Below are 26,998 nucleotides of genomic sequence, written 5' to 3' on the forward strand. Positions count from 1 at the left end.
GTGCCTCCTCCCCCGAACATGCTATAAAAGCTTCACATACCTCCAGTTTTTCTGCATATAAAAGTCAGGGCTGGCATTAGTGGGTAGCAAGCAGGGCAATTGCCTGTGGCCCCATGCCACAGGGCCCCACATGAAGCTAAGTTGCTCAGGCTTCAGCTTCAGCCCCAAGTGGCGGGGCTTGGCACATGGTGGAGCTGCGGCTTTCTGCCCTGGGCCCCAGCAAGTCTAACACTGGCCTTGCTTGGCAGACCCCCTGAAACCTGCTCATGGCCCCCACGGGGGCCCGGACCCTTGGTTTAGAAATGCTGAGCTAGAGGAGATTTGTGAAGAGCCTTTCAAGATCAGGGCAAAGTTTGAACTTGGTGAAGAAAGCCGAGAGAGAGGTGACTGACCAGTGAGGGAAGATCGTGAACTTCACAGCAGCTACATGGAGCTTCAGAATTTGCTTGGGATTTTTTTTAACAGAACTTTTCAGATTGTAGCTCTTCAATATTTTTTCAGTTGCGTTGCTTTATAATGTCTTTCACTTCATCCTTCTCTCTCATGTGTTGGCTTCTTTTCCTGGGGCTGTTCACAATTTGGCTATTTCTCACTTTCTGTGTCACTTGATTGCACTGGCTGCTATTATGCACATTTTTTGTTGCTTTCTCTTGATTGCTACATTTATTATGCATATGGTTCATTAATGGTTGCACTCAGTTGGAGGCTGGAAGTGTTCAAGACACTTTGACTGCTGGTGAAATCCTTATTGTGTTGCTGTGTCTGATTTTTCACTCTATCTTTGTCTCTATATTTTCAGAGTTTCTTTAATTTGAGGGGTTTGTTCAGTTAGTTTTACCTGATTATCTATTGTTGTAAATTGGTTTATATTTTGTAGTGTTGTTAGGCAAACTTCTGGCACTGTGTAGCTGTCTGGTCTTGTCTAGCAGGTTTCTTTATGCAGTCGGAGACTTGACTTTAATAACATATATAAAGGGAACCATGAGAAATGCTGCATTGACAGCAGTGGAAATTTAAGTCACTTATAAATCCACAGAATAGGTGCAGTACACCCAGCAGCAATCATGTTTCCCTGTATGCATCGCCTACATGTCTCTTAACTCTGACCTGGAGAAGACCTAGGGCTTGTCTGTGCTGCCCTGCAGTTTGGACTATGGGGGTGTGAATAGCAGTGGGCACCAAAGTACTGTAACTCCTGCATGTAGATGCTGCAGGTGCAGGCTAAAAGATTCCTAGTTCACATTAACATAGTCCACAGCTGAAAAGGTTCATTCCTTTTCCCAGTGCAATACATCGCCTCTCTGCCAAGCATGTAAGCAAGAGCACCATTGGTGGCCATATTTTTGACAAAAACACATTTCTGCACAACAAAAACCAAACCTACCAACTCATTTCACTCATAGAATCATAGAACTGGAAGGGACCTCGAGAGGTCATCTATTCCAGTCCCCTGCACTCAAGGCAGGACTAAGTATTATCTAGACCATCCCTGACAGGTGTTTTTTCAACCTGTTCTTAAAAATCCCCAGTGATCAAGATTCCACAACCTCCCTAGGCAATTTATTCCAGTGCTTAACCACCCTGACAGTTAGGAAGTTTTTCCTAATGTCCAACCTAAACCGTCCTTGCTGCAATTTAAGCCCATTGCTTCTTGTCCTATCCTCAGAGGTTAAGAAGAACAATTTTTCTCCCTCCTCTTTGTAACAACCTTTTATGTACTTGAAGACTGTTATCATGTCCCCTCTCAGTCTTCTCTTCTCCAGACTAAACAAACCCAATTTTTTCAATCTTCCCTCATAGGTCATGTTTTCTAGACCTTTAATCATTTTTGTTGCTCTTCTCTAGACTTTCTCCAATTTGTCCCCATCTTTCCTGAAATGTGGCACCCAGAACTGGACACACTACTCCAGTTGAGGCCTAATCAGCGCAGAGTAGAGTGGAAGAATTACTTCTCGTGTCTTGCTTACAATACTCCTGCTAATACATCCCATGATCCCAGCTCATATTACTCAACAGCAAATGGATGGTAGTATCTTTCAGTCATCATCAAATTAACTACCTAGTATGAAAAACTTTCTATCCCAGTAACTGCTACTACTGCTGTTTAGTTTTCAGAAGAACTTCCTTTAGCCAAGGCACTTTGCAATTTAAAAAAGTACAGTTACATTGGAGAGAAGTACCAATAAGAGAGAAAAGAGATAAGAATTTTTAGTATTATCAGCATATAAACGATAGCAAAAAGCAAAACTAGCAATGAGTTGTCTACTATAATCTGTGCAAAGAAAGACGAGGAGTGGACCAGGAACGGAACCCTGTGGTATGGAATTAAAATGGAAAGAGAGTTTGCCAACCGGTGAGAGCCAAAAGAAATGCTAGGAAAGATAAGACTGGAATCATGAGAGTACAGAGCTTTGTATTCCAAAGAAGCAGGTAGTCAGTAGTAATGAAAGAAGTACAAAGGGCAAGGAGAGTAAGAACATGAGAGGGGAAGAGAAACATGTTTAGCAGAGGAGAGGAAATTAGAAACAGACAGGAAAGCAGTCAGTGGAATAGTTAGAGATATTCTGGCTGTAAAGGAGATCAGATAATGTGGTGTGAAAGAGAGGTTCAAAGTTAGGAGTGAACAAGCATGGTCCATAACTTTAAAGAGAAAAAGAAGATCAGAGATGTTGGTTTAAACCCTGAAGCTGCCCAGGGCTCCCTTTGAACTCACCTGTCTTTCAAATTATTCTCTTTGTTTGCAATTGTTTTTTGTGTTCCATGCTCATTGTATTTCCCTTCATTAGCATATTCATGTTTTGCTACTGTCTATTTTCTTTTCTTTGTTTTATATTGGGTGTAACAGACATTACATGATATCCTGTATGCAGTTACCCAGAAGGGACGTGAGAAAGTTTGTGCTTTAATTTGCTAGGATTGTTGCATAGATTTTGTTCATTTTTGTAGGTGTCTTTTAAGTTTGATGTTCCAATATCTTTTTAAAAGAATTCCTGATTATGGGGTTGGTCCTGGAAAGTGCTGAGTCCTCTCACAAGATGCTGAGTCCCACTGAGATCTGTAGGAGCTGAAGATACTCAAAGCAACTCCTCTTTACTTCCTTTTCTCAGTTGACTTTTAGGATTGGTAGTGATAGTTTCTTCAATAATTAGAGAGCGGTTCACACCAAAACCTAGATATTAATATACCTGAATTTATGGGGAAATTTGCATCTGAATTCAGATCCCAATTTTGCAGCTCAGACCAATCTCTTTCAAAAGGGTGCTTGCTATGTTGGTCCCAGGATTTTAAAGAGACAAGGTGGATGAAGTAGTATCTTTTATTGGACCAACTTCTGTGGGTGAAAGAGAAGCTTTTGAGCTTCACAGAGCTCTTCAGAAGAAAATGCTTGTCTGTTTCACCCACAGAAGTTGGTCCAATAAAAGATATTACCACATTGTCTCTCAGAAGGAGGAATGTTTAACAATATTTAATTGTGATAGTTTTCTGTGATGCTGGCATCTCAGTGTAAAAGAGAACAAAAGAATCCAATGTTACTATAACCAAAAGATTCGAGCACTGTAATTTTTAAAAGGACAGCAATGTATATAAAATGAACAGTGTTTCCAAAGGGTTCTTAGGCCTTGTCTACACTACACAGTTTTGTTGACAAAAGTCCACTTTCGTTGACAAAACACTGGAGGTGTACACACACTGAAGTGCTCCTCCCCTAATGTAACTCCCCTACTATGCCAAAATGGGCGGTGTGTGACTCCTCCATTCAGAGAAGCTGCGCACGCTCAGACCGGGGCCCAGCCCCGAGGCCTGCCCCTCTCAGCCTCCACCCCCTGGTCGCACTCAGCCCACTCCCGCCTGCCTCTCGTGCCTCTGCCCCCTCTCCGCTCGCACCTGTTCACCCCCTCCACAGCCCCCCACCTGCTGCTTATGCCTTTTCACCCCCTTCCCTGGCCCCACCCACCCACCGCTCATGCCTCTTCACTTCCTCCCCTGGGCCTCCCCCCTCCCGCCCACTGGCTGGCCAGCTAGCTATCTGAGCTGGCCGGCTGCTCATCACTTGAGCAAGGTCCCCATGTGGGCAGAGAGGGGACAGGAAGAGGCAGAGCCTCAGGGGGAAAGGACGAGTGGGGCCTTGGGGCGGAGCACAGGTGGGACCACAGCCGGGGCACCCATCCTTTCAGTGGTGGTGCACTCCAAAGGCAGCAGGCTGGCTGTTTGGGGAGGCTTAGCCTCTCTGACCACTTATACCTGCTGCCTATGTATGCCAACATCATAAACCCACCTCAGTGAGAGGCATAGGACATATATCTGTGTACTTAGGGAGATGCAGTGTCTGTGTAGACACTGACAGCCGGGTTGCTGCTGGTTCTCTGCTCCAAGCCAGGCTGCCACTCAGGCTCCTGGCTTGGGCTGCCACCTGGGCTCTCCACTCCACACTGGGAGCCCTGCTGCTACCTGGGGTCCCAGCTCCCCAGTACCCGCCAGGAGCACGGCAGGCTACCGCACTCCAGGTGCACATCTCCCCGTCAGAAGTGAGAAGCCCCGCACCACTGCCCCCTGCTCCTGGCTGGGAGTGTGAAGGTGAGAAGCGCCGGGAGGCAGCTGGGGTCCTGGTGGGTTGCTGCGCAGAGCTAAGGGCCCTCAGTCCCCCACGTTGCCCCTCTTCAGTCGGTGGAAGCACTCCTAGAGAGGACGTGCACCACTGACAGGAAAGTAGTATGGACATCAGCCACTGCAATAATTAATGTGGTGGCTCTAAGTCGACTTAACATAGGTCGACTTAAGATTGCAGTGTAGACATAGCCTTAGATGATTAAATGGTCAAATGTTTCCTTTCTGCAAGCGTTGATGATGTGGTTGTAGTTTTCTGCATCATTTCCAACTCTGAGCTTTCACTGTGATTGCTGATTTCACTAGATCCTTTCTTAAACCTAGAACAGTTTTATGTTAAAAACAAATAATCTTCTTGTGCAATTGTATTAGTAAAATCTTAGGTTTCAGTTCCATATGTGGCCTATTCCAGAGCTCAACCACCGTTATAATTAGAAAGTTTTCCAAATGTCTAACCTAAATCTCACTTGTTGCAGATTAAGCCCATTACTCCTTGTCCAACCTTCAGTGGACATGGACAACATATGATCACCATCCTCTTTATAACAGCCTTTAACATATTTGAAGACGGTTATCAGGTCTTTCCTCACTCTTCTTTTCTCAAGAGTAAACATGCCCAGTTTTTTTAACCTTTCTCATAGGTCAGGTTTTCTAAACCTTTTCACATTTTTGTTGCTTTCTTCTCTGGAGAGTCTCCAATTTGTTCACATCTTGCCTAAAGTTTGGCAACCACAGTTGGACACAGTACTCCAACCAAAGCTTCCCCAGTAGATCAGGACAGTGACCTCCTGTGTCTTACACCCCAGAACAATATCAGTCTTTTTCACAACTGCATCTCGTTGACTCATATTCAATTTGTGATCCACTCCAACCCCCAGATCCTTTTAATCAGCGCTATCACTGAGCTAGTTATTTCCCATTTTCAATTTTCAATTTTATTTTTCCTTCCTGAGTGAAGTACTTTTTACTTACCTTTATTGAATTTCATCTTGATTTCAGACCAGTTCTCCAGTTTGTCAAAGTCATTTTGAATTACAACCTGTCCTTTAAAGTGCTTGCTACCACTCCTATCTTGGTGTCATCCGCAAATTTTATAAGCATATTCTGCACTCCATTATCCAAGTCATTAATAAAAATATTGGATAGTACAAGACCCAGGAGTGACCCCAGCAGAACCCCATTAGATACACTCTCTCAGTTTAATCATAGAATCATAGAATATCAGGGTTGGAAGGGACCTCAGGAGGCCATCTAGTCCAACCCCCTGCTCAAAGCAGGACCGATCCCCAATTAAATCATTCCAGCCAGGGCTTTGTCAAGCCTGACCTTAAAAACTTCTAAGGAAGGAGATTCCACCACCTCCCTAGGTAACGCATTCCAGTGTTTCAGCACCCTCATAGTGAAAAAGTTTTTCCTAATATCCAACCTAAATCTCCCCCACTGCAACTTGAGACCATTACTCCTTGTTCTGTCATCTGTTACCACTGAGAACAGTCTAGAGCCATCCTCTTTGGAACTCCCTTTCAGGTAGTTGAAAGCAGCTATCAAATCCCCCCTCATTCTTCTCTTCCGTAGACTAAACATCCCCAGTTCCCTCAGCCTCTCCTCATAAGTCATGTGTTCCAGTCCCCTAATCATCTTTGTTGCCCTCCGCTGGAAATTTTTCCACATCCTTCTTGTAGTGTGGGGCCCAAAACTGGACACAGTACTCCAGATGAGGCCTCACCAGTGTTGAATAGAGGGGAATGATCACGTCCCTCGATCTCCTGGCAATGCCCCTACTTATACATCCCAAAATGCCATTGGCCTTCTTGGCAACAAGGGCTCACTGCTGACTCTCATCCAGCTTCTCGTCCACTGTAACCCCTAGGTCCTTTTCTGCAGAACTGCTGCCGAACCATTCGGTCCCTAGTCTGTAGTGGTGCATCGGATTCTTCCATCCTAAGTGCAGGACTCTGCACTTGTCCTTGTTGAACCTCATCAGATTTCTTTTGGCCCAATCCTCCAATTTGTCTAGGTCCCTCTGTATCCTATCCCTACCCTCCAGCGTATCTACCTCTCCTCCTAATTTAGTGTCATCTGCAAACTTGCTGAGGGTGCAATCCACACCATCCTCCAAATCATTTATGAAGATATTGAACAAAACCGGCCCCAGGACTGACCCTTGGGGCACGCCACTTGATACCGGCTGCCAACTAGACATGGAGCCATTGATCGCTACCTATTGAGCCCGACAATCTAGCCAACTCTCTATCCACCTTATAGTCCATTCATCCAGCCCATACGTCTTTAACGTGCTAGCAAGAATACTGTGGGAGACAGTGTCAAAAGCTTTGCTAAAGTCAAGGAACAACACGTCCACTGCTTTCCCTTCATCCACAGAACCAGTTATCTTGTCATAGAAGGCAATTAGATTAGTCAGGTATGACTTGCCCTTGGTGAATCCATGCTGACTGTTCCTGATCACTTTCCTCTCCTCCAAGTGCTTCAGAATTGAAGTTTGACAGTGAACCACTGATAACTACTCTTTGAGTAGGGTATTTCAACCAATTGTGCAACTACCTTATAGTAATTTCATCTAGCCACGTGTGACTGTGTCAAAAGTCTTACTGAAAGCAAGATCCATCTTATCTGATACTTCCTCCCATCCAATAAGCCAGTAACACTGTCAAAGAAAAAAATAGGGTTGGTTTGACATGGTTTGTTCTTGACAAATCCATGCTGGCTATTCCTTATAATCCTATTATCCTTTAAGTGCTCACAAATAGATTATTTAATAATTTGTTCCAGTGTTTTTCCAGGTATTGAAGATAGGCTGACCAGTCTATTATTCCCCAGGTCCTCTTTGTCCCCCTTTTTAAAGATACATACTATGTTTGCCGGTGTCCTATCCTTTGGGACCTTGCCCATCCTCCATGAGTTTTCAAAGATAATTGCTAGTGGTTCCAAGATAGCTTCAGCTAGTTCCTTAAGTACCCTAGGATGAATTTCATCAGGCCCCACTGACTTGAATACATCTAACTTATCTAAAAATTCTTGAACCTGTTCTTTCCCTATTTTGGCTTGCATTCCTTTCCCCTGTTTTTGTTTGTTTGTTTGTTTGTTTTTTAAATATTAATTGGGTTATATATCACCATTAACCTTTTTTAGTGAAGACTGAAACAAATAGGCATTAAACACCTCAGCCATCTTGATGTTGTCATTACTAGCTTACTTTACCCACTACGTAGAGAACCTACCTTTTCCTTCATTTTTCTCCTTATCCTAATGTGTTTAAAGAACCTCTTCTTGTTGGCCTTTTATGTCCCTTACTAGGTGTAATTCATTTTGTGCCTCAGCCTTTCTGACTTGGTCCCTACATTTTGTGCTCCTCTTTTGTTCACCTCCTCAGTAATTTGTCCATGTTTCCACTTTTTGTAGGACACTTTTTTTATATATTTCAGGTCATTAAAGAGTTCCTGATGGAGCCATGTTGGCCTCTTTCTATTTTTCCTGTTTTTTCTTTGCACTGGGATAATTTGCAATTGTGCCTTTCATCTTGTCTCTTTGAGAAACTACCAGGTCTCCTGAACAGCTTTTTCCCTTTAGATTTTCTTACAGTGGGACCTTACCTATCAATTCTCTGAGTCTGTTAAAATCTACTTCTCATGATCAGTCATGATCATTTCATGATCACTTTCACGCAAACTGCCTTCCGCCTTCAGATTCGCTACCAATTCCTCCCTGTTGGTCAGAATCAAGGCTAAATGACTTACTCCCTGGTTACTCCCTACACTTTCTGAAACAAAATGTTGCCTCAATACCTCCAAGAATTTACTGAAAAATTTATGTTTTGCTGTATTACTTTTCCAACAGATGTCTGAGTAGTTAAAATCCCTCATTACTATCGTGTCTTGTGTTTTGGATATTTCTGTTGTTTGTTCTAGAAATGCCTCATCTACCTCCTCTTCCTGATTTGGTGGTATGTATTAGGCCCCTACCTGGCATCATCCCTATTTCTTACCCCTTTTATCTTTAGCCAGGGACTTTCAGCTAGTCTGCCTCTCACTTCCTTCTGCACCCCTTGATGTATAATGCAATACCTGCTCCTTTTTTATCTTGCACATCCTTTAGCCCGCTGCCGGTCTGAGGTTCCATCCCCCGGCTCCTGCCAGCCAGGGTACTGGCTGCCAGTCCCACTCAGCCCACTGCCGGTCTGGGGTCCCAGCCCTGCACACATAGAGCAGGTGCCTACCTTCTTCCTGGTTCTAACCATTCTCTTCCCCTCTCTCTCTGCACTGAGCTGAGGGTGGGAGTGCACTGAGCACAGGGCTGTGGGTGAAGGAGCAAGCTGGGGGTTGGGGTGCAGGGTCTGGCCAGGAGCTAGAATGAGGGAGGGGGCTCAGGGTTGGGGCAGGAGGTTTGGGTGTGGAGTGCTTACCTGGGCATCTCCCATTTGGTGCGAGGGGTGCAGGTGGGAATATGTGTGTGTGTGTGTGTGTGTGTGTGTGTGTGTGTGTGTGCAGGAGCTCCCATTTGGTGCGCAGGGTGGGGCTGGGGATGTGGGGGGTGCAAGAGTCAGGGCATGGGGTGTGGGGGTGTGTGAGGAGGGTGCAGGAGTCAGGGTAAGGGGCTGGGTATGTGTGGAGGGTGCCGGAGTCAGGGCTGGGGTTGTGGGGGGGTGCAGGGGTGAGGGAGAGGGCTAGGTATGTGTGAGGAGGGTTCAGGGGTCAGGGCAGAGGGCTGGGGTGTGTGGGGGGTGCAGGGGTCAGGGCAGAGGGTTGGGGGTGTGGGCTGGGGTCGTGGAGGTGCTCCCAGCCCCCTGCCCTGAGCAGCTCACGGCAGGGGGCTGGAGGGGATATGCTGATTCCACCCCCTTCCCCAAGGTCCCCAAGGAGCACTGTGGCTCCAATTTTCCCTCTCCCCCTCCGTAGCAAGGGCCGTCAGCTGATCAGCTGCAGGGAGGGAGAGGAGGAGGGGCAGGAACCCAGCACACTGGGGGAAGAGGCGGGGGGGGGGGGGAAGCTTGCTTGCCCTGCAAGGAGAGAGTGGGGGGGGGGGGGCAGAGAAGAGCTGGCCGGGCTGGGCCAGGCTGGATTTTTAATGGCACGCTGCTGTAGACAGCAGCGTGCCATTAAAAATTGGCTCGCATGCCACCTTTGACACACAAGCCATAGGTTGCCAACCCCTTGTCTATAAGGTGCCACAGGACTCTTTGCCGCTTTACCCTGTTGTAATTTTCCATTTGACTCCCAATATCTGGCTCTGTTTATGCTCACATGTGAGTTTTTGTCACCTGCCCCCTTTGAAACTAGTTTAAAGCCATCCTCACTAGGTTGGCACCTTGGCTCAAAGATGGTCTTCTACTTCTTGGTCAGGTGGATCCCATCTCTTCCTAGCAGACCTTCTTTCCAGAACAGCATCTCATGGTTGAGGAAGCTAAAGCCCTCCCATTGACACCATCTGCAAAGCTATGCACGCATCTCCAAGATGCACGTGTCCCTCTGTAGGCCCAAGCCCTCAACTTAGAAGATGAATACAACCTACACTCTCAACTCCTTCACTTTGTCTTCCACAGCCCTGTAGTGTTTGCTTGCCTTACCACTCGACACAAGTAGTATGCAGGGGCGGGGCGGCCTCTATTCCACCCCATAGTGGCCTAGGGGGACTGAACTACATGCCTGCTCTCTGACCCTGAGTGATGGTGACAATTTGTGTGTTAATTTGGCAGGTGATGGTGACAATTTGTGTGTTAATGGTTTATAAAGCTTTAACATTTTGAATATCAACATCTAGTCTCACTAAATAATTGTCTGACCCCCACTATTATTTCCTACAACTGTGAAAATTAAAATTGCTAAACAGCTTTAAAAAACACTTAAAAATACATGTTGATATTATCCTTCAAAATTAAAATTAAAAATAGAATTCTGCCATCCTACGTATAAAGGTCAAGAAGCAATTTTCCCCTCAAAGAATTGCATGGGTTGTTTGTTGTACTTGATTTTGATTTTTTCAGGGTGAAGTGGGTTGAAGGGAGGATTGGTGATCATCTAAAGCATCAGGTACAGCTACTGTTAGATGTCAGTAGTAGGCTAGCTCCAATAAATTCTCTGATAGAATTTTCTGATCCCATTTTAGCTGTTATTAGGGTTAAATAGTTTAAAGTTAAGCTATTAAAGAGCCAAGTACTCATAATCTTGATGGTGTAAATGGAACATATAACTTTCAACAGTGTTTTCTCTCAATCTCTCTCAAGTCCCTTGCATCCTGAATAAACCCTAAGTGTGTGTTTTCATATCTAACACATTTGTTTATATAGTATGTTAGTAAAATTTCATAATGATATCCTAATCTCAAGTGTATTCTTTCCGTATGTCTCTTTTACTTAAAAAAATCTGACAAATGTCATCTATTTTTCCCTGAGAACATACAAATCATACATTTAAGGCAAAATCACCTCAATAATATCACTTAGGTGCAAAAGCATACTGTGATTGCATCTGTTCTAGCTTACTGTAAACTGACTGACAGTTGAACAGTTGATTATTTGAAGAGCAGCTTGTCACAAGATAGAAATCTATGCTTTTGAAACTATTTGTTGAGATCTTATGTCACAAGTTTGCTTTGCAGCCCTCTGAAGACTAGCTACTGCTCTTCAGTGTTTATTGTCAAAATATAGAGCCAGCTTTTTGGCCACTGTCAGAATAGAGTATATGATTCTACTTCAGGATCTTTTTTTACTTACACAGTTTTTGATACCTACTGTTTTTAAGTGCTGTAAATCTTCCTTCAAATGTTCCTTCCACTGAATAAAATCAGCCAGATAAAACAGGAACAGTGGTTCAGGATGAATAAAGAGGCTAATATGGTACTTTACATAATGCCATAAGAGAAAAGAAAACCACTCATTCTTATTTATTGCTAATTTTTTGCAGTGCTTCTGCCAAGGTAATCGCAAAAGATATTCACACAGCCTGAGTCTGAGAGATTCTTATTCCAAATACACTGATCATTGCTTAACCCTACTGGGGGTTAAGGGATACTATAGAATCATAGAATCATAGAATATCAGGGTTGGAAGGGACCCCTGAAGGTCATCTAGTCCAACCCCCTGCTCGAAGCAGGACCAATTCCCAGTTAAATCATCCCAGCCAGGGCTTTGTCAAGCCTGACCTTAAAAACCTCTAAGGAAGGAGATTCTACCACCTCCCTAGGTAACGCATTCCAGTGTTTCACCACCCTCTTAGTCAAAAAGTTTTTCCTAATATCCAATCTAAACCTCCCCCACTGCAACTTGAGACCATTACTCCTCGTTCTGTCATCTGCTACCATTGAGAACAGTCTAGAGCCATCCTCTTTGGAACCCCCTTTCAGGTAGTTGAAAGCAGCTATCAAATCCCCCCTCATTCTTCTCTTCTGCAGGCTAAACAATCCCAGCTCCCTCAGCCTCTCCTCATAACTCATGTGTTCCAGTCCCCTAATCATTTTTGTTGCCCTTCGCTGGACTCTCTCCAATTTATCCACATCCTTCTTGTAGTGTGGGGCTCAAAACTGGACACAGTACTCCAGATGAGGCCTCACCAATGTCGAATAGAGGGGAATGATCACGTCCCTCGATCTGCTCGCTATGCCCCTACTTATACATCCCAAAATGCCATTGGCCTTCTTGGCAACAAGGGCATACTGCTGACTCATATCCAGCTTCTCGTCCACTGTCACCCCTAGGTCCTTTTCCACAGAACTGCTGCCTAGCCATTCGGTCCCTAGTCTGTAGCGGTGCATTGGATTCTTCCATCCTAAGTGCAGGACCCTGCACTTATCCTTATTGAACCTCATCAGATTTCTTTTGGCCCAATCCTCCAATTTGTCTAGGTCCTTCTGTATCCTATCCCTCCCCTCCAGCGTATCTACCACTCCTCCCAGTTTAGTATCATCCGCAAATTTGCTGAGAGTGCAATCCACACCATCCTCCAGATCACTTATGAAGATATTGAACAAAACTGGCCCCAGGACCGACCCTTGGGGCACTCCACTTGATACCGGCTGCCAACTAGACATGGAGCCATTGATCACTACCCGTTGAGCCCGACAATCTAGCCAGCTTTCTACCCACCTTATAGTGCATTCATCCAGCCCATACTTCCTTAACTTGCTGACAAGAATACTGTGGGAGACCGTGTCAAAAGCTTTGCTAAAGTCAAGAAACAATACATCCACTGCTTTCCCTTCATCCATAGAACCAGTAATCTCATCATAAAAGGCAATTAGATTAGTCAGGCATGACCTTCCCTTGGTGAATCCATGCTGGCTGTTCCTGATCACTTTCCTCTCATGCAAGTGCTTCAGGATTGATTCTTTGAGGACCTGCTCCATGATTTTTCCAGGGACTGAGTTGAGGTTGACTGGCCTGTAGTTCCCTGGATCCTCCTTCTTCCCTTTTTTAAAGATTGGCACTACATTAGCCTTTTTCCAGTCATCCGGGACTTCCCCTGTTCGCCACGAGTTTTCAAAGATAATGGCCAATGGCTCTGCAATCACAGCCACCAATTCCTTCAGCACTCTCGGATGCAACTCGTCCGGCCCCATGGACTTGTGCACGTCCAGCTTTTCTAAATAGTCCCTAACCACCTCTATCTCCACAGAGGGCTGGCCATTTCTTCCCCATTTTGTGATGCCCAGCGCAGCAGTCTGGGAGCTGACCTTGTTAGTGAAGACAGAGGCAAAAAAAGCATTGAGTACATTAGCTTTTTCCACATCCTCTGTCACTAGGTTGCCTCCCTCATTCAGTAAGGGGCCCACACTTTCCTTGGCTTTCTTCTTGTTGCCAACATACCTGAAGAAACCCTTCTTGTTACTCTTGACATCTCTTGCTAGCTGCTAGTATAATAATACTAATAAATAATAGTAATAAGTGTAGTTTATTAAAGAGTAAGCAAGAGGCACCTGTTAAACCTTAGGGACTGACCATTTTCCTAGAGTTAATGGAGATGCCACTGTGGGGCAATGTGTGAAGAAAGAGGTAAGTTTGTGAACTCTCAGAGGAGGCTGGGACTCACAGCAGGAATGTGTTGCATTCTACACCCTTCCCCACCCCATGCTAGGATCCTTGCCCCTTCCTTGACTTGTAAGCATAACTTGCCCCACTTCACTTTCCAGCCAAGGCCTACCTCTTGCCTCATACTACAAAGCACCAGTGGGTATGTGGAAGCAGGAGAAGATGTGGTAGATGGTTAGATAAACTATGGAGTCCAGAGTGGCTGACCATCTGGTGTGTGAGGGCAATTTGGCACTTTTGCAGAAGAAGCTTCTTCCCATGTTCATCGCACAGGAGCAGTGGGGTTTAGGATGGGCTCTAGTTAGAATGAGGGATGTGAGAGAGATTGAATAAATCCAGGTGCAGGGAGAAAGGTGTTGTGGCAGGGAAGGAGATGAGAGAACCAGGAAAAGAGATGACACAGCTCCAGTGTCCAAGATAATTCGGAGAAGTTCTGGAAGTCTGGGTAAGTCTTCTTATGGGCATCTCACAAACCATGCTGTTTCTACTCAGGGGAGTCATTTTAAATCATATGGATTAGCCTGACAGTTCCCACCCTGCAGTTACTATCCATCTCTCAACAACCAATTATGTGGAAATTAAACATATGTAATAAAAACACAGCAAATATTAATTATTGTTATTGCAGAAAATAAAGTAATCCTACTTCATCATTTGGAGCCAGGGTGCACTTGTGACTCTCATTGAAATTAGGCCAGTCCCAGTCAAGGATCCCAGGGCAGAATTTGATTTGATCCTCATCTGTTTTCCTGCCTATTTTGCTAAGGAGAGAGGTGACTGTATAAGGAGAGAGGTACTATATAAATGCAAGCTTTGCCTTTTTATTTATTTATTTATTTACTTGCTTTCTTTGTGTCCAGGTAATCTGGGCTCCCAGCTGGTTGAGTATAAAGAAGAAATGTACATAACATCTGATTGTGGGAATACCTGGAGGCAGGTAAGGAAGGAGAAATAAGACACTTGAAACTAATTTTGAGCATCAAATTACTATTTTCATTGATTGATTGATTGTAACAACAATTATCACATTTAATGTATTAACTAATTAAGCCTTCTAATCCTCCTGTAGATGTAAGTAGCTATTGTTGTTCCCATTTTACTTTGAAACTGAGATGAAAGGGGAGATTTTCACAAGCAGTAGTGAGAATTAGGTTCCCAGCTGCTATTGATGTTCAGTAGGAATAGGGCACCTATTTTCTCCCTTTGAAAATCTCCTCCTGAGTAACTTGCACAAGGAAAGTGCAAGTCTTTTTGGTTTTGGTTTTTGTTTTTTGTTTTTTTTTAATCATTAGCCTTATTTCAGGATATTCAGAATGTATATACTCAGAGGTCAGACTTAGGATGCTCACATGCAAAGGTTTTGTACCTGATTAGCTAGAAAGGAAGAAAATCTTTTTTTCCCCCAGTTTAAAATTGGTCAGACCTTTCCCACCCCCCCCCAATGATGTTAATAACAGAATAATAACAACACCTCAAACTTTCCACAGAGTTTAAAATCACTTAAATCTTGTGCCTTGTGGCCATTTTGCAGGGGTCATCTATCTCCTATTGTTGTCAATGAAATCTCTGCCTCCTGACAGCATAGGAAGTCACCATCTTCCCTAGCTTGACTGAAGTTGGAAGCAGTTGGCGATGGTGGCCAGTTTGAAAGATGGCAATTCTTAATGAGTTTTTCTGAAGGGAAAAGCTTTATGCCTCAACTTCTGCTGATGGATAAACTTTCAGTTCTGAAAAATAGCAGCCAAAATAAGCATTCATCCTACATATTTATTTTCAATTGCTACCTGCTGCACCAGATCAGATCAGATCAGTAGAGGAGGGAGGAGGACACAAGGGTTTGTGTATGATTGTGTGCATGTGCAGGGAATGTAGGAGGTGCAGTAGAGATGGGGAAATAGGGGTAAGTATGCAAGGAATAAAGAGGATATGGAAAGGAAGGGGGAAATGATGTATGGGCATGCAGGGGTGTGTGAGAAGGTGTAAAGACAGGGAGAAACTGGAGGACAGGAGGGAGAGGTGAACCAGAATATATTCTCTACAGCTGCTTTGCACTGCTCTGGTGAAATAAGGTAGCTATAAACCCACCTTAAGTGACCAATATGGGAATAGTATAAAGCAGCCACAGCATACCTTCAGTGAAAATAGCCCTTAAGCTGAAATCTTTAAAAATGCTTTAAAGTTGCTGCTTCATGTCTTCACATCATTAGAAACATCACATGGTAATAGTCTATTTGGCTTTATTTTGTGTTTGTATATGAAATTTCTAATTTAAAAAAAAGACATTCCCAGTTAAAAACTATAGTAAAATTGCTGTGATGTTGAGAGTACATATCACTAATTTAAGGTAAAATACATTAAAGGGATGTTGTAATTATCCCAATACCAAGTGTTATGATCCTAGGAAATTCAGAGTTAAGGTTAACTTTTTAAAAAATCCAAACCTAAGATATGGAATGGACATGCACAGTTAAGGCACTCAAGCAGCTCAATCTTTGGATAGCCTTAACTGTGCTCTTTAAGGACAACATGAGGGAGAAAATGTGACTTTTAATATTTTGTTTAATGTAATCTGAAACAACAAACATGAAAATACCTTAATCATAATCTTATGATAATTGCATGGCATCAATTAAGTTTTGAATTTCCTGGATTTACACTGTTTGGATTTGGGATCATTACAAACATCACTGTAATGTATTTTACTCTCAATAACAAAACACAATAGTATAACATGAAAGATGAACATGATATTAAATCAAATAGGTAGTAACCTAAGGTCCTTCAGGAAATGAAAACCAGCTTTGAATGAGATTCCTTCCCCACTCAGGCTTTATAACAGTTTTGGGCCTCATTGAGCAGTTTTCTGCTGTCCATTTTTTTAAAACCGCGACTGGCCTGTCTAGTATTGAGGGTGATTTTAGTATTTTTCCACTTCGTAGCGTAACACCGACAGACCCCAGTCATTGGCGAGCGGAATCAAACCTTAGACTTCTGAAGCTTAGTGTGTGAGCTTCTACTGCATGAGCTAAAAGCCAACTGGCTAGTAGCTAAGTCTGTAGAGCAGACTCATTTTATCTCTCTAAGTGTTCTCACTGCCGCTAGATGGGACAGAACACCACACCCAGAAAATGTGTGGAATACAGTAGCACTCTGATAGTGATGATGATTATTATTATTATTGCAGAAGAGTGTAGCACCATTGTGCTAGGGGATGAGTAAACAAATAGTAAGAGACAGAAATTACCCAAGTAGCTTGCAGTTTAAATAGACAAAAAAAATATTGGGGAAATAGCATTATCCCTGTTTCACAGGGTGGACATCTAAGACTCAATTGTGAGAGATCAATTGTGTGGTCCAAGGTTACACAGAAAGTCTGTGACATGGCCAGAAATTGAAGCCAGATCTCTTGAGTTCCAGTCCAGTGCCTTAATTACAAGACCATCCTTCTCTCTACATGATACCTCTGTATTAGACAAGGTAGAGAAACCTTTGCTTAATCAGGACAAGGCTCAGCAACTTTGTAACCATCCAGGCACCAAAGAGAGGTACAGATTTTCTTCTCCAAGCAACCAAGAGATGGGTAGCATCTCTAACAAGCACAACAAGCAAGAGAGGCTGGAATCACTCCCTTTCAACAGCCAGGAAGAGAGAGTCAGCTAAGACAATTGTAGGAAAGTGTTCCAGCTTGGAATTTAGGAATGGATTTTTCTTGGTGAACTACACAGGGGACTGGGTGCATTTTTGCCTAGCTTTGAGTTCAAGGTAATGCAGAATTAAATCTCATAGGATAAATCCTCACCAGGTGTAAATCAGCATGGCTCCATTGACTTTATGCTGACTTTTACTAGTAGAGAATCTGTTCTGGTGTATCAACAGCTATTGCAGTAACAAAGACATAAACAATACACCATGAGAGAGAAAACAGTTGGCATTATTATGAAGCAAATAAAATTCCCTAAATATTACAAAAGAGCTACAAAGGATGGAGGACGCATGAGGTTCCAATGGTGTTGCCCTGTAGCAGCTGGCCACCTGAAATGACTAAACAAGTTCTAGTTAGTGGAGATGATCTCTAATTCATTAATTTGATTGTAGTTATGGAGAGAATTATGATTTGCACAGTTGAGACTTGCATATTTGAACTGCTTATGAGCATAGATAAGCATGCTGCGGTGGACTAGAAGCTAGGAGCTCCTGAGTTCTAATGTCCGCTCCGATGCTAACTTCACTTTTTACTTTGGGAAAGTCCCTCTTAGAGGATAGGGGTTACCATGTTTCCTTATGTGGGAATTTGGGGTAATATTTATTTCTGTAGTGTACTTCATTGGGTGAATTAGTTCATGTTATTACAGTGTTCTGAAGATGAAAAGCTACTCCTATAAGTGCTAGGCGTTTATACTGTGAACAAACAGAAAATTAGGAAAAGATGGAGATACATATTGGTGCTATTCCCTGTGTATCTTAATGGAAACAGAGGGCTTGACCACACTCACCTAGGCATTATTTATTCCTCTTGCTCGCTAATGGAAGGTAGAAGGTTATCGCAATATGATTTTAATATTCCTTTCTGTTAAAGCATTGGCAGAGTGCCAGTATTATTCACTGGAAAGTGAATTAGTCCTGGAACACTTTATGCCCTTTTCAACTGCACACTCAAGAATAAATAACACTACGTTGTATTAGATGCTCATGTTGTTCATAACTATTTTCTATTGGCTCTGCCATTTTGATGGTTTAGACCTACATCTAACTTATCGTGAGTCTTAAATTATATGAATTATTGCACATGCATATTATGGGCCCAGGTAAGAAGTCCTTCCTTGGTCTTTAGTCATAGACTGAATAGAGACTTAAAAATTAAGTCCTATGGGCCTGATCTGATACCCATTGAATTCACTGACATTCTTTCCACTGACTTCAGTGGGATTTGAATCAGGTCCTGATCTGAAATTCTTCCATAGATTCAATAAATGTTTCTGTTTCTAATTAAAGTCTTGTTTACTGTTGCTATTTTCAGTCCCTTCTCTATAGACAATATTTACACCAAAAGATAGATATAAAAACATTCCAAGGAACAGGTGAAATTAAACAAGCAATCAGTACCAGCAGAACGGAATCACAGCTTTAAGAAGAATATAGAGTAAAACTATGGTACCCAAGCAATATAACCATGAGCTGTACTTCCCTCAGTGGTATCCATCCAGCTCTAGCGCCCTCTGAAGTGGCACACGTATGCATCGGTATAAGGGGAGCAGCCAGCTGCCCTCTCCTTCAGTTCCTTCTTACCACCAGTGATGGTGCTGGAACGTCCCCTTGCCTCAGCAAGCTTTCCTTTTCAACTGTACCTACTTGTGAATCTCTTATATATATTTCTGAGAAAGCTTGTATAGTTTGTTAGTTCCCTTAGTGCATAAGTTAGAAATAGTTAGTTAGTCCCCTATGGGACTTAGCCTAGAGACAGGGCATGGTCTGATCCCCAGGCTTCAAGCCTTGTGACTACTGCAAAAAACCTATGCCAGACAGTGATCCCCATCAAAGCTATCTGAAGTGTTTGGGGGAGACCCACGTGGACAACAAGTGTTGTAAAAGTTTCAAGCCGCAACCCAAAGGCGCTCCTTATGGAGTTGGCCCTTACACCGGCTTCTGAGCTGGCTAGATCAAACTCCTCTCCAAGCACCACAGCATCCCCATCCCTGGTACCTGTTAAAAAGCAAAGAAAGACCGGGAGAGGGCATTCTCCTATGTCCTGTAAAAGGAAGGAGAGAGCCAGAGCAAAACGCAGGGCAGCTCCTCTCCTCTGGACGATGACCAGGCTGCAGCACCCGGTGAGCTGTCGAATCCCCTTTGAGACCCCGGGAAGCAGCAGAGGCACTCAGTACCTGGCGGTACTGTCCATGCCAGAGGCCTTTCAGGCTGCTAAGGACATATTGTCCCTTCTCATGCCACCCATGCCGAACCAGAGGGGTGCCCCATTCGAGGGGTAAACCAGTCCTGGGACCTTTCCAGTGGTCCCCATCAATGTGGCACCGCTCCCCGATGAAGGGGGTGCCCCACCAGTGTTCACCTGAGCACTGCTGCCAACCCCCCGGATATGGGTCGGCTTACCTGTCAGCATTCCCAGCGTAGTTCCGAGGACTCTAGGCAGCCTTCCCCAGGATCCCAGTGCCAATTGGCAGCTCTCTGGTGCAGACCTGTGGAGGCACCTCGCCAGTCCCCAGAGTCCCGGCACCGATCCCCAGAGCAGCCGAGTCCATCTCCAAACTCGTGGCACCACTCTGGAGAGTCAAGATGCCAGTCCCCAGAGTCCTGTCATCTGTCTCTGGTTCACTGCTACGGATCCCCATGGGCACGTCAACGAGCTCCTGAGCCAAGATGCTGATCCTCTCGCTCCTGCTTTCACTCCTGGTCCATGGAGCAGCACCGCTCTCAAAGTGTGAGGTGTCAATCACTGGGGTACAGGCACTGTTCTACCAAACGCTGCCACCGGTCACTGGAGGCGCGGCACCGAGAGCCATCTTCCCAGCACAGGTCAGCAGTGGAGACCTACACAGAGGGCTGACAGCCCAGGAACAGGGTAAACAGGCAGCATCAGTACCGTCCTGGTCCCTCAGATGAGTCTCTCCCTCCTCAGGCTCAGAGAGTGAGGAGGAGGATTTGCTTGCAGTCCAAGGCCACCCACTTGGGGCATCAGCATTCCCATCGGGACCACCAGTGGCCACAGGGCCTCAGGGCCAGTGGCTGCCTCCCTGGCAGCTATGGAACCCCTCGGGGTTTTCCCAACAATCACAGGGGCACCAATCAGACTCAGGGCATCTGAGAAACAGTGACAGTCTCCTGCCCACCCCTGGACTTGGAAGCGGAGTCAGCGCAAGGTCCCCAGGATCAGCCAGCCTCCACTGAGGCACCCCCGGTGGAGGCTGCAGAGTTGGCAAACCTGCCGTTACCTGCCTCCTCATCCTCTTCACCTGATGAGTTGGTAGCAGGACCTTCCCACATGGTTCCCAAGGATGATGTAAAGGGTAACCAGGAGCTTCTAAAGAGGGTGGCATCTAACCTGGGGTTCGAGGCTGAGGAGTTGGCGGAACCCTCCAACTCACTGTTTGATTTTTAAGCGCAGCAGTCCCTTCCAAGGTGGCATTGCCCGTCCACGAGACAGTGGCAAAGCTGATCAAGGCCTTGTGGCCAACTCCCTCCTCCCTGCCCCCCATCTCCAAGCAGGAAGAGAGAAAATATTACGTCCCTACTAAGGGATTTGAATACCTGTATACAAACCCCACTCCAAGCTCACTGGTGGTATCAGCAGCCAATGATAACGAAAGACAAGGCCAACCGGGATTGACCCCTAAGGATAAGGAGGCGAAGATGCTTGATCTCTTTGGCAGAAAGATTTATTCTATGGCCAGTCTCCAGCTAAGAGCGGCCAACCAGCAGGCCTTACTTGGCCATTATGATTTTAACATCTGGCAGTCCATGGCTAAGTTTGCAGACTTGTTGCCAGAGAAGCCCAGAAAAGAGTTCCTGGCTATTCTGGATGAGGGCAGAGCTGTGGCAAGGGCAGCCCTCCAAGCAGCCTCAGATGCAGTGGACTATGCTGCCCGGACCATGGCTTCGGCCATTTCCATGAGGCGTGCATCCAGGTTGCAATCGTCAGGCCTGTTGGTGGAGGTTCAGCAGTCCATCCAGGACCTCCCCTTCGATGGCTTGGCACTGTTCATGGGACAGACAGCAAGTTACATGACCTGAAAGACTCTGTGCATTACTCGATGCATTATGCCATCACCCAGCAGGCCAGAGATGATGCTGGATTTGGCAATGCTGTGTTGCAATCAACACGTCTATGAACTCCTACCAACCTCGGATACTGCTTGGGAGTCACTTAAAATGGAATGGACATGAGCAATCACTCGAAGAAGAAAAAACGGTTATTAATCTTTCGTAACTGTTGTTCTTCAAGATATGTTGCTTATGTCCTTTCCATGACCCACCGTCCTTCCCCTCTGTCAGAATTCCGGCAAGAAGGATATGAGGGAGGGGAGAGCCGCCGGCACTCCGTATACCAGCACATACGGGCGTCACTCCAGAGGGCGCCAGAGCCAATCCCCTACGGATACCACTAAGAGAAAAACTTACAGCATTGGTTCACGTGGTGAGCACACACACCTATAATGGAATGGACATGAGCAACACATCTCAAAGAACAACAGTTACAAAAGGTTACTAACCGTTTTTTTTTTTTATTTGAGCAGAAGTTCAGAGCAGGTTTGTAGAGGAATCCAAACTTTGCTTATCCGATTACATCTGATCAGATCCTTTCGAAGTGCATCTAAAATTAGTGTCTATCCACTGCTGAATTCTCTAAAATATGCAGCTGTATGTAATAAGCAGACAGGACTATAAATTTCTCATATCTGGTGCTGGTCTGTAAATGGAAGAGAGCCAAAGGGATTCTTGAAACTACAGGATTCTTTTTAAATAAGTTCTTATTAGGTGAGAGAAAGATATGCAGCCAAGCTTCTAGCTAGGGTGTTCCTGCTTTATGAATGCTTCCTCATTCCTTGGAGTGAATGTGAATGTACTTGGGGGGTAAAGAGTTTTCTTCTACACTTCAGTCTATCACTGATATGGCTTCAAAATGGGTAAAGAAAAGCTGTTAGCATTGTCGGTATTTTCTCATTCTCAAAGGCAAAGTAAAGCAAACGTCTTGTTCACTTTTCTTTGTCAGGTTGTATAACGGGTACAATGTCTGTGTATTAGTTTTCAAGGAGTGTGCATTAATGCTCACTTTATCTCATGCTGCTGTGTTAAATGAAGTTTGACAGACATCTGAAGCAAGCAGACACTCTCTTATGACAAATCTCAGATGTAGAAAGGAAAATATATTTATTTATTTAGTGCTTCCAGTGATTCAGGCTAAGCTTTTTCCTTTTTTTCCTTTTCCTTCCTCATGCTTTCATCAGTTATTTCGGCTCCGGGCTTTCAAAGGATTATTTTAATTTTCCTGGTATATAGTCTCCATTAAGCCTAGGTATTGTTTAGATAGGTTGCTGTTGAAAAGTCTGCGCTGACCAACAGCTGCCCCACAATAGTGTGAGATAGCTAATATTTCCCTCTGCTTAAAATAGGAAATAACTGTGTATCTCAGATACCATTGTATACTAACTTGATCAATCTAGCCTTTGTAATAGTAATCACCATACTCTTATTTTCCTTTGGTTGTTTGGCTGCAATTTCAATAGTTTATGAATATCAAGAATATTGAGATTCAGGACTTCCACCAGAGAGATTTTTGTGCAAATCTTTGAGCTGTGGAAAAGAGAGGGAAGAACCCTACATTTATCCTCAAATCTTGGTTATGATTCATCGCTTGTGTCACCAAGCCAGTATCACATATGTCCTAACTTTTTAGACCATTCAAAAGTCACAAAGTGACCTCATTGTTAAACTGCACAGAGTCTATAGTTAGACAAAGTAAGTATTAATAATAGCTTCTTTATCCTGAAAATATAACTCATACCAATTTACATCATGTTCTGTACATTTTGAAGAATGTGTTAGAATTTCACAGACAGAAATAACTTTCCTGTTTTTCTTAGAATTACACTTCAAGGCATGCTATTTTGCAAGACATATAGAATATGACAAATACCTTAAGTAAGTTGTTAGGTCACAAAAAGATATATAGTGGGAAAGAATAAAGAATGCATATTGTTAGAAGCACGAGTCTGGGCTGAGATCACCTACCGGCATTTTTACTTGATTGTGATTTGAGCCTGAACATTTCCCAATTCACCAGCATAATTTTTTTTTCCTTCACAACCGAGAGAACTTGATCCACATGGTAGAACCAGTCTTTAATAACTGTGTACAATGTAGGAGTAAAACTAATTATTATGTACTTTTGAATTTATTTAACAAAGCAGACTGTTAGAAAGCCATAACTTGATAAGTATTTTAATAATGTTTTGGTAATGCATTTTATTTTTTCCAACCCAGACATCTGCTTGGTCTTTTTATCTGATTTCTAGGTCTTTGAAGAAGAACATCACATCTTGTATCTGGACCATGGTGGAGTCATTGTGGCCATCAAAGACACTTCTATCCCTCTGAAAATACTCAAGTAATGCTGCAGTCAGTTATAGTAGGGTTATTACATATTCAAGACCTCAAACATACTTCAGAATTACTCAATAATGTGCTTTTCAGTAAGTTTGTGTAAGAAATCTAGGTGGAGCCACTTTAATTTAACATTCGTTAAACCAACAAAATGCAGGTGGACATTTTATTAAAGGATTCCCAGTGGAGTTGTTGGTAAAGTAGTTTGCTACAGCATTAATAATAACACTTGTTTTGCGTCAGTATGGCCCTGTTCATTCAAAAGCTTCCCAAAGTGGACTGCAATACAAACTATACACAGAGGTCACTTAATCCACCACTAAAATCCAGTGACTATTTTAACAGTATACACTACCATTGCCCTGCAGATTGGGGTAGGGAGTAAACTTATAGCTGTAGGATGCATTTAGGGAGGCAGTATACAGTTGCCCATGTTGGAATTTTGGAATAGCACGCAGAGCTATCACCTCTAGAATTATGCAAAAAGTAATGTATATGTACTGAATGCAAGTGATCAATGCTTCAATTTTACATAATGATATTTTACATAATGATAATTCTGACACGTATATGAGCCAAGTTTGTGATCAATTGTCTGGGGAGCGCATATATGAGGAATTAGGGTGAAATATAGGAAAGCAAAGAGATTTCTTGTTTTTTTGTCATTCAGAGGAGGATTATTCCCAGTTTTTGCAACTGTGTGTTGGTGATCCTGAGTCCTATGGAATCTCCTCTTGTGATTTTATCCAACATAATACCATAATTATAATATTTATTTAAGAATGCAATGAATGGAAGACATTTCTCTCTTTAAAGGTTCAGCATAGATGAAGGTCAGACATGGAGCACACATAATTTCACCAGTACATCAGTTTTCGTAGATGGGCTACTCAGTGAACCTGGAGACGAGACATTAGTCATGACGTAAGTTTTTGTTTATTTAGGCTACCTGTCAGCAATGCACTTAATCATGGGCTTAACTTTAAACAGGTGAGTAGTCCCTGCATCTGGAGCTTTAGTGTCTTGCAATCATGTGGCCTTTCACCATGACCAGGTCTGAACAGCACTAACAAGCAGCCTATCCTTAAAATGATCTGAATCAGATATTTCAAATGTAAATACGAAGCATTGTGTTTTATATTCTGTTTTTCATAGTTATGACCTGAAACAGTGGAAAATTATGGGCATAAATGGATATCTGAAAACTGTTCTTTCACATTATTTCCCCTCTGTTTTCTGCATACTCTAAGGTGTTATTCAATAATAATAGGTTTCTTGCTTTTTATGTTATAGAAATTGTCTTCACAGTGTAAACCAATATGCTGTTGTCCTAGTAACCTAGCATTGTAATAAATTATGTGTAACCAAACATCCTGTAAAAAAATACACATTCTCCCCACTTCTCTGTCGTTTTTGTGATGGATCCTATTAATAGAATTTAATATAAATATGGGCCTGAGCCACAAAGTTTGCTTTCGTATATGCACTTTCCCACTCTGGTCCCAAATTCTAATATTATTAAACAATCTGATCCTAAGAAACAAATACTCAATCAGTACCTCTAGCCTTGTGTTGATTGGAGGAATAGGTGGGGAGGAAAAATGAAACTTAAACCCCATTTGCACATATTTGGGAGCTGTTTTGGGACTGGCAGAGCCCCGAACACTTAAGGGCCCTGAAAAGTAGAGATTGGCCTGAATACAGTGTGTTCCCAGGGGCTGGAAATGGAGCTGCTGCATTGCTGTGTCAGCAGCTCTTCACTGACACGTGAGCCCATCTATACACCAGATACTCCCTGGAGCTGTTTCCACCCCCTTTAACACCCCTTCTCACCACCAGAGTGGCATAAAGGGATTGCAGCACAGAAGCAAATCGGACCCACTGTAATTAGAGCAGATTCACCCTGTTGAAAGCCTCAGAGATGAATTTGGCCTGTTGTCATCTCACTATCTTTCTGCCCCCAAAAGCAGGTCTTATGATTTCTTGTTGTACTTTCTGGTCTGGAAAGAAATCGAAGCTTTCTCTGTTAAATCTTCCTGGGATTTTTCTCCTTTCCCAACCTTTCTTCCCTCTGTCAATGATGAAGGATGAGACCATGGCTTCTTGTCTTAACTGCTGGTACCAAGCTGTGTACAAACCACTGGGTCTGTTGGGGATGTTGAGGGAGTTACTATGCCTACCTTACTCTTAGAAATTTTGAAAGTGCCCAGTCTCTTAGAAACCTACGTAGGAGAAGATTCACTCCCCATCTAAATTTGGTTCTCCCACTTAGCCACCTCCTACAACTACCTGTTGCTGCTATGGTGAGCTATTTTTGCCTCTGTATACCTAGGTATAAAATTTTACAGAGAGGCTGTTATGCCACAGTTTAAGATTTCAGGAAGTTAAAATGTGGTTCCATTTTGAAAAGTGACTCTAAATTTCCTCATTAGATTTCATGTTCATCTCTCATTATTTCCGTATCTAATTTGCTTTGTTTACAAGTCAAAAGATATATATATATATTTTTAAGCTAACAGTCCAGTGAAGTCAGGCTGGGATTTGAGAATCAAGCTTGGTTCTTTCTTTCTGAGGCATTGTTCATCCCAGAATTAAAGTTTGTTTTGTTTGTTTGTGATTTCCTCTAGGACAGATCCAGTTTTATCCTATATTCCAAGGACCTGAGCACAGCTCTGTTCACAGCTAATTAATACCAATGTTTCAGTTGACATAATGTGAGAGAATGCTGGGAAGTGACACAAAGTGCCACTCTTGCAGGGACTTAACATGTTGCCTTCCCAGTGGTCCCAGCATTTATAAGTGTTGGTAGGAAGGGGCACCACATTGCTCTATCATTGGACATTGAAGCTGGAACTCCATATTTAAATTTTCACTTAAATCCTAACATAGACACCTCCATCCACTGAACTCCCTCTCTTCCCCGCGTCAAAAAAACCCAAGTATTAAAACACCCCAAGTAGAGTTTTGTCCTCAAAAAGGAAGGTGGGCGAGAGACCCCATTAAGTCCATGAGGGACTTTGCTATTGTTATTGATTTTATGTGGAAGGCACTCAGATACTGCGGTGATGGGAAGCAATATAAAACCCTAAAATAGAAAGATAGATAATCCAACTGTGAATCAAAATTTTAAAACATTATATATATATATATATAAAATATTATACAAATATAATTTCACATGGCATTTGCATCTGGTTCTGGTTTAATATACATGATGGAAAGCTTCTTCAGTTATTTCTTTCT

The 26,998-nt window shown here is 43.4% G+C and overlaps 1 protein-coding gene across 1 annotated transcript in view; it reads left to right on the forward strand.

The window, feature by feature from the left end:
* Positions 1-26,998, forward strand: part of SORCS2 (sortilin related VPS10 domain containing receptor 2) — an 843,800-nt gene that overhangs the window by 757,986 nt on the left and 58,816 nt on the right. The window contains exons 12-14 of the mRNA XM_073342594.2: positions 14,503-14,579; positions 23,668-23,759; positions 24,572-24,679. Coding sequence (XP_073198695.1) covers positions 14,503-14,579; positions 23,668-23,759; positions 24,572-24,679 — 277 coding nt within the window. The remainder of the gene's footprint in view (positions 1-14,502; positions 14,580-23,667; positions 23,760-24,571; positions 24,680-26,998) is intronic.

Source organism: Lepidochelys kempii, chromosome 4 (assembly GCF_965140285.1).
Source record: "Lepidochelys kempii isolate rLepKem1 chromosome 4, rLepKem1.hap1, whole genome shotgun sequence".
NCBI classification, from domain to species: domain Eukaryota; kingdom Metazoa; phylum Chordata; order Testudines; family Cheloniidae; genus Lepidochelys; species Lepidochelys kempii.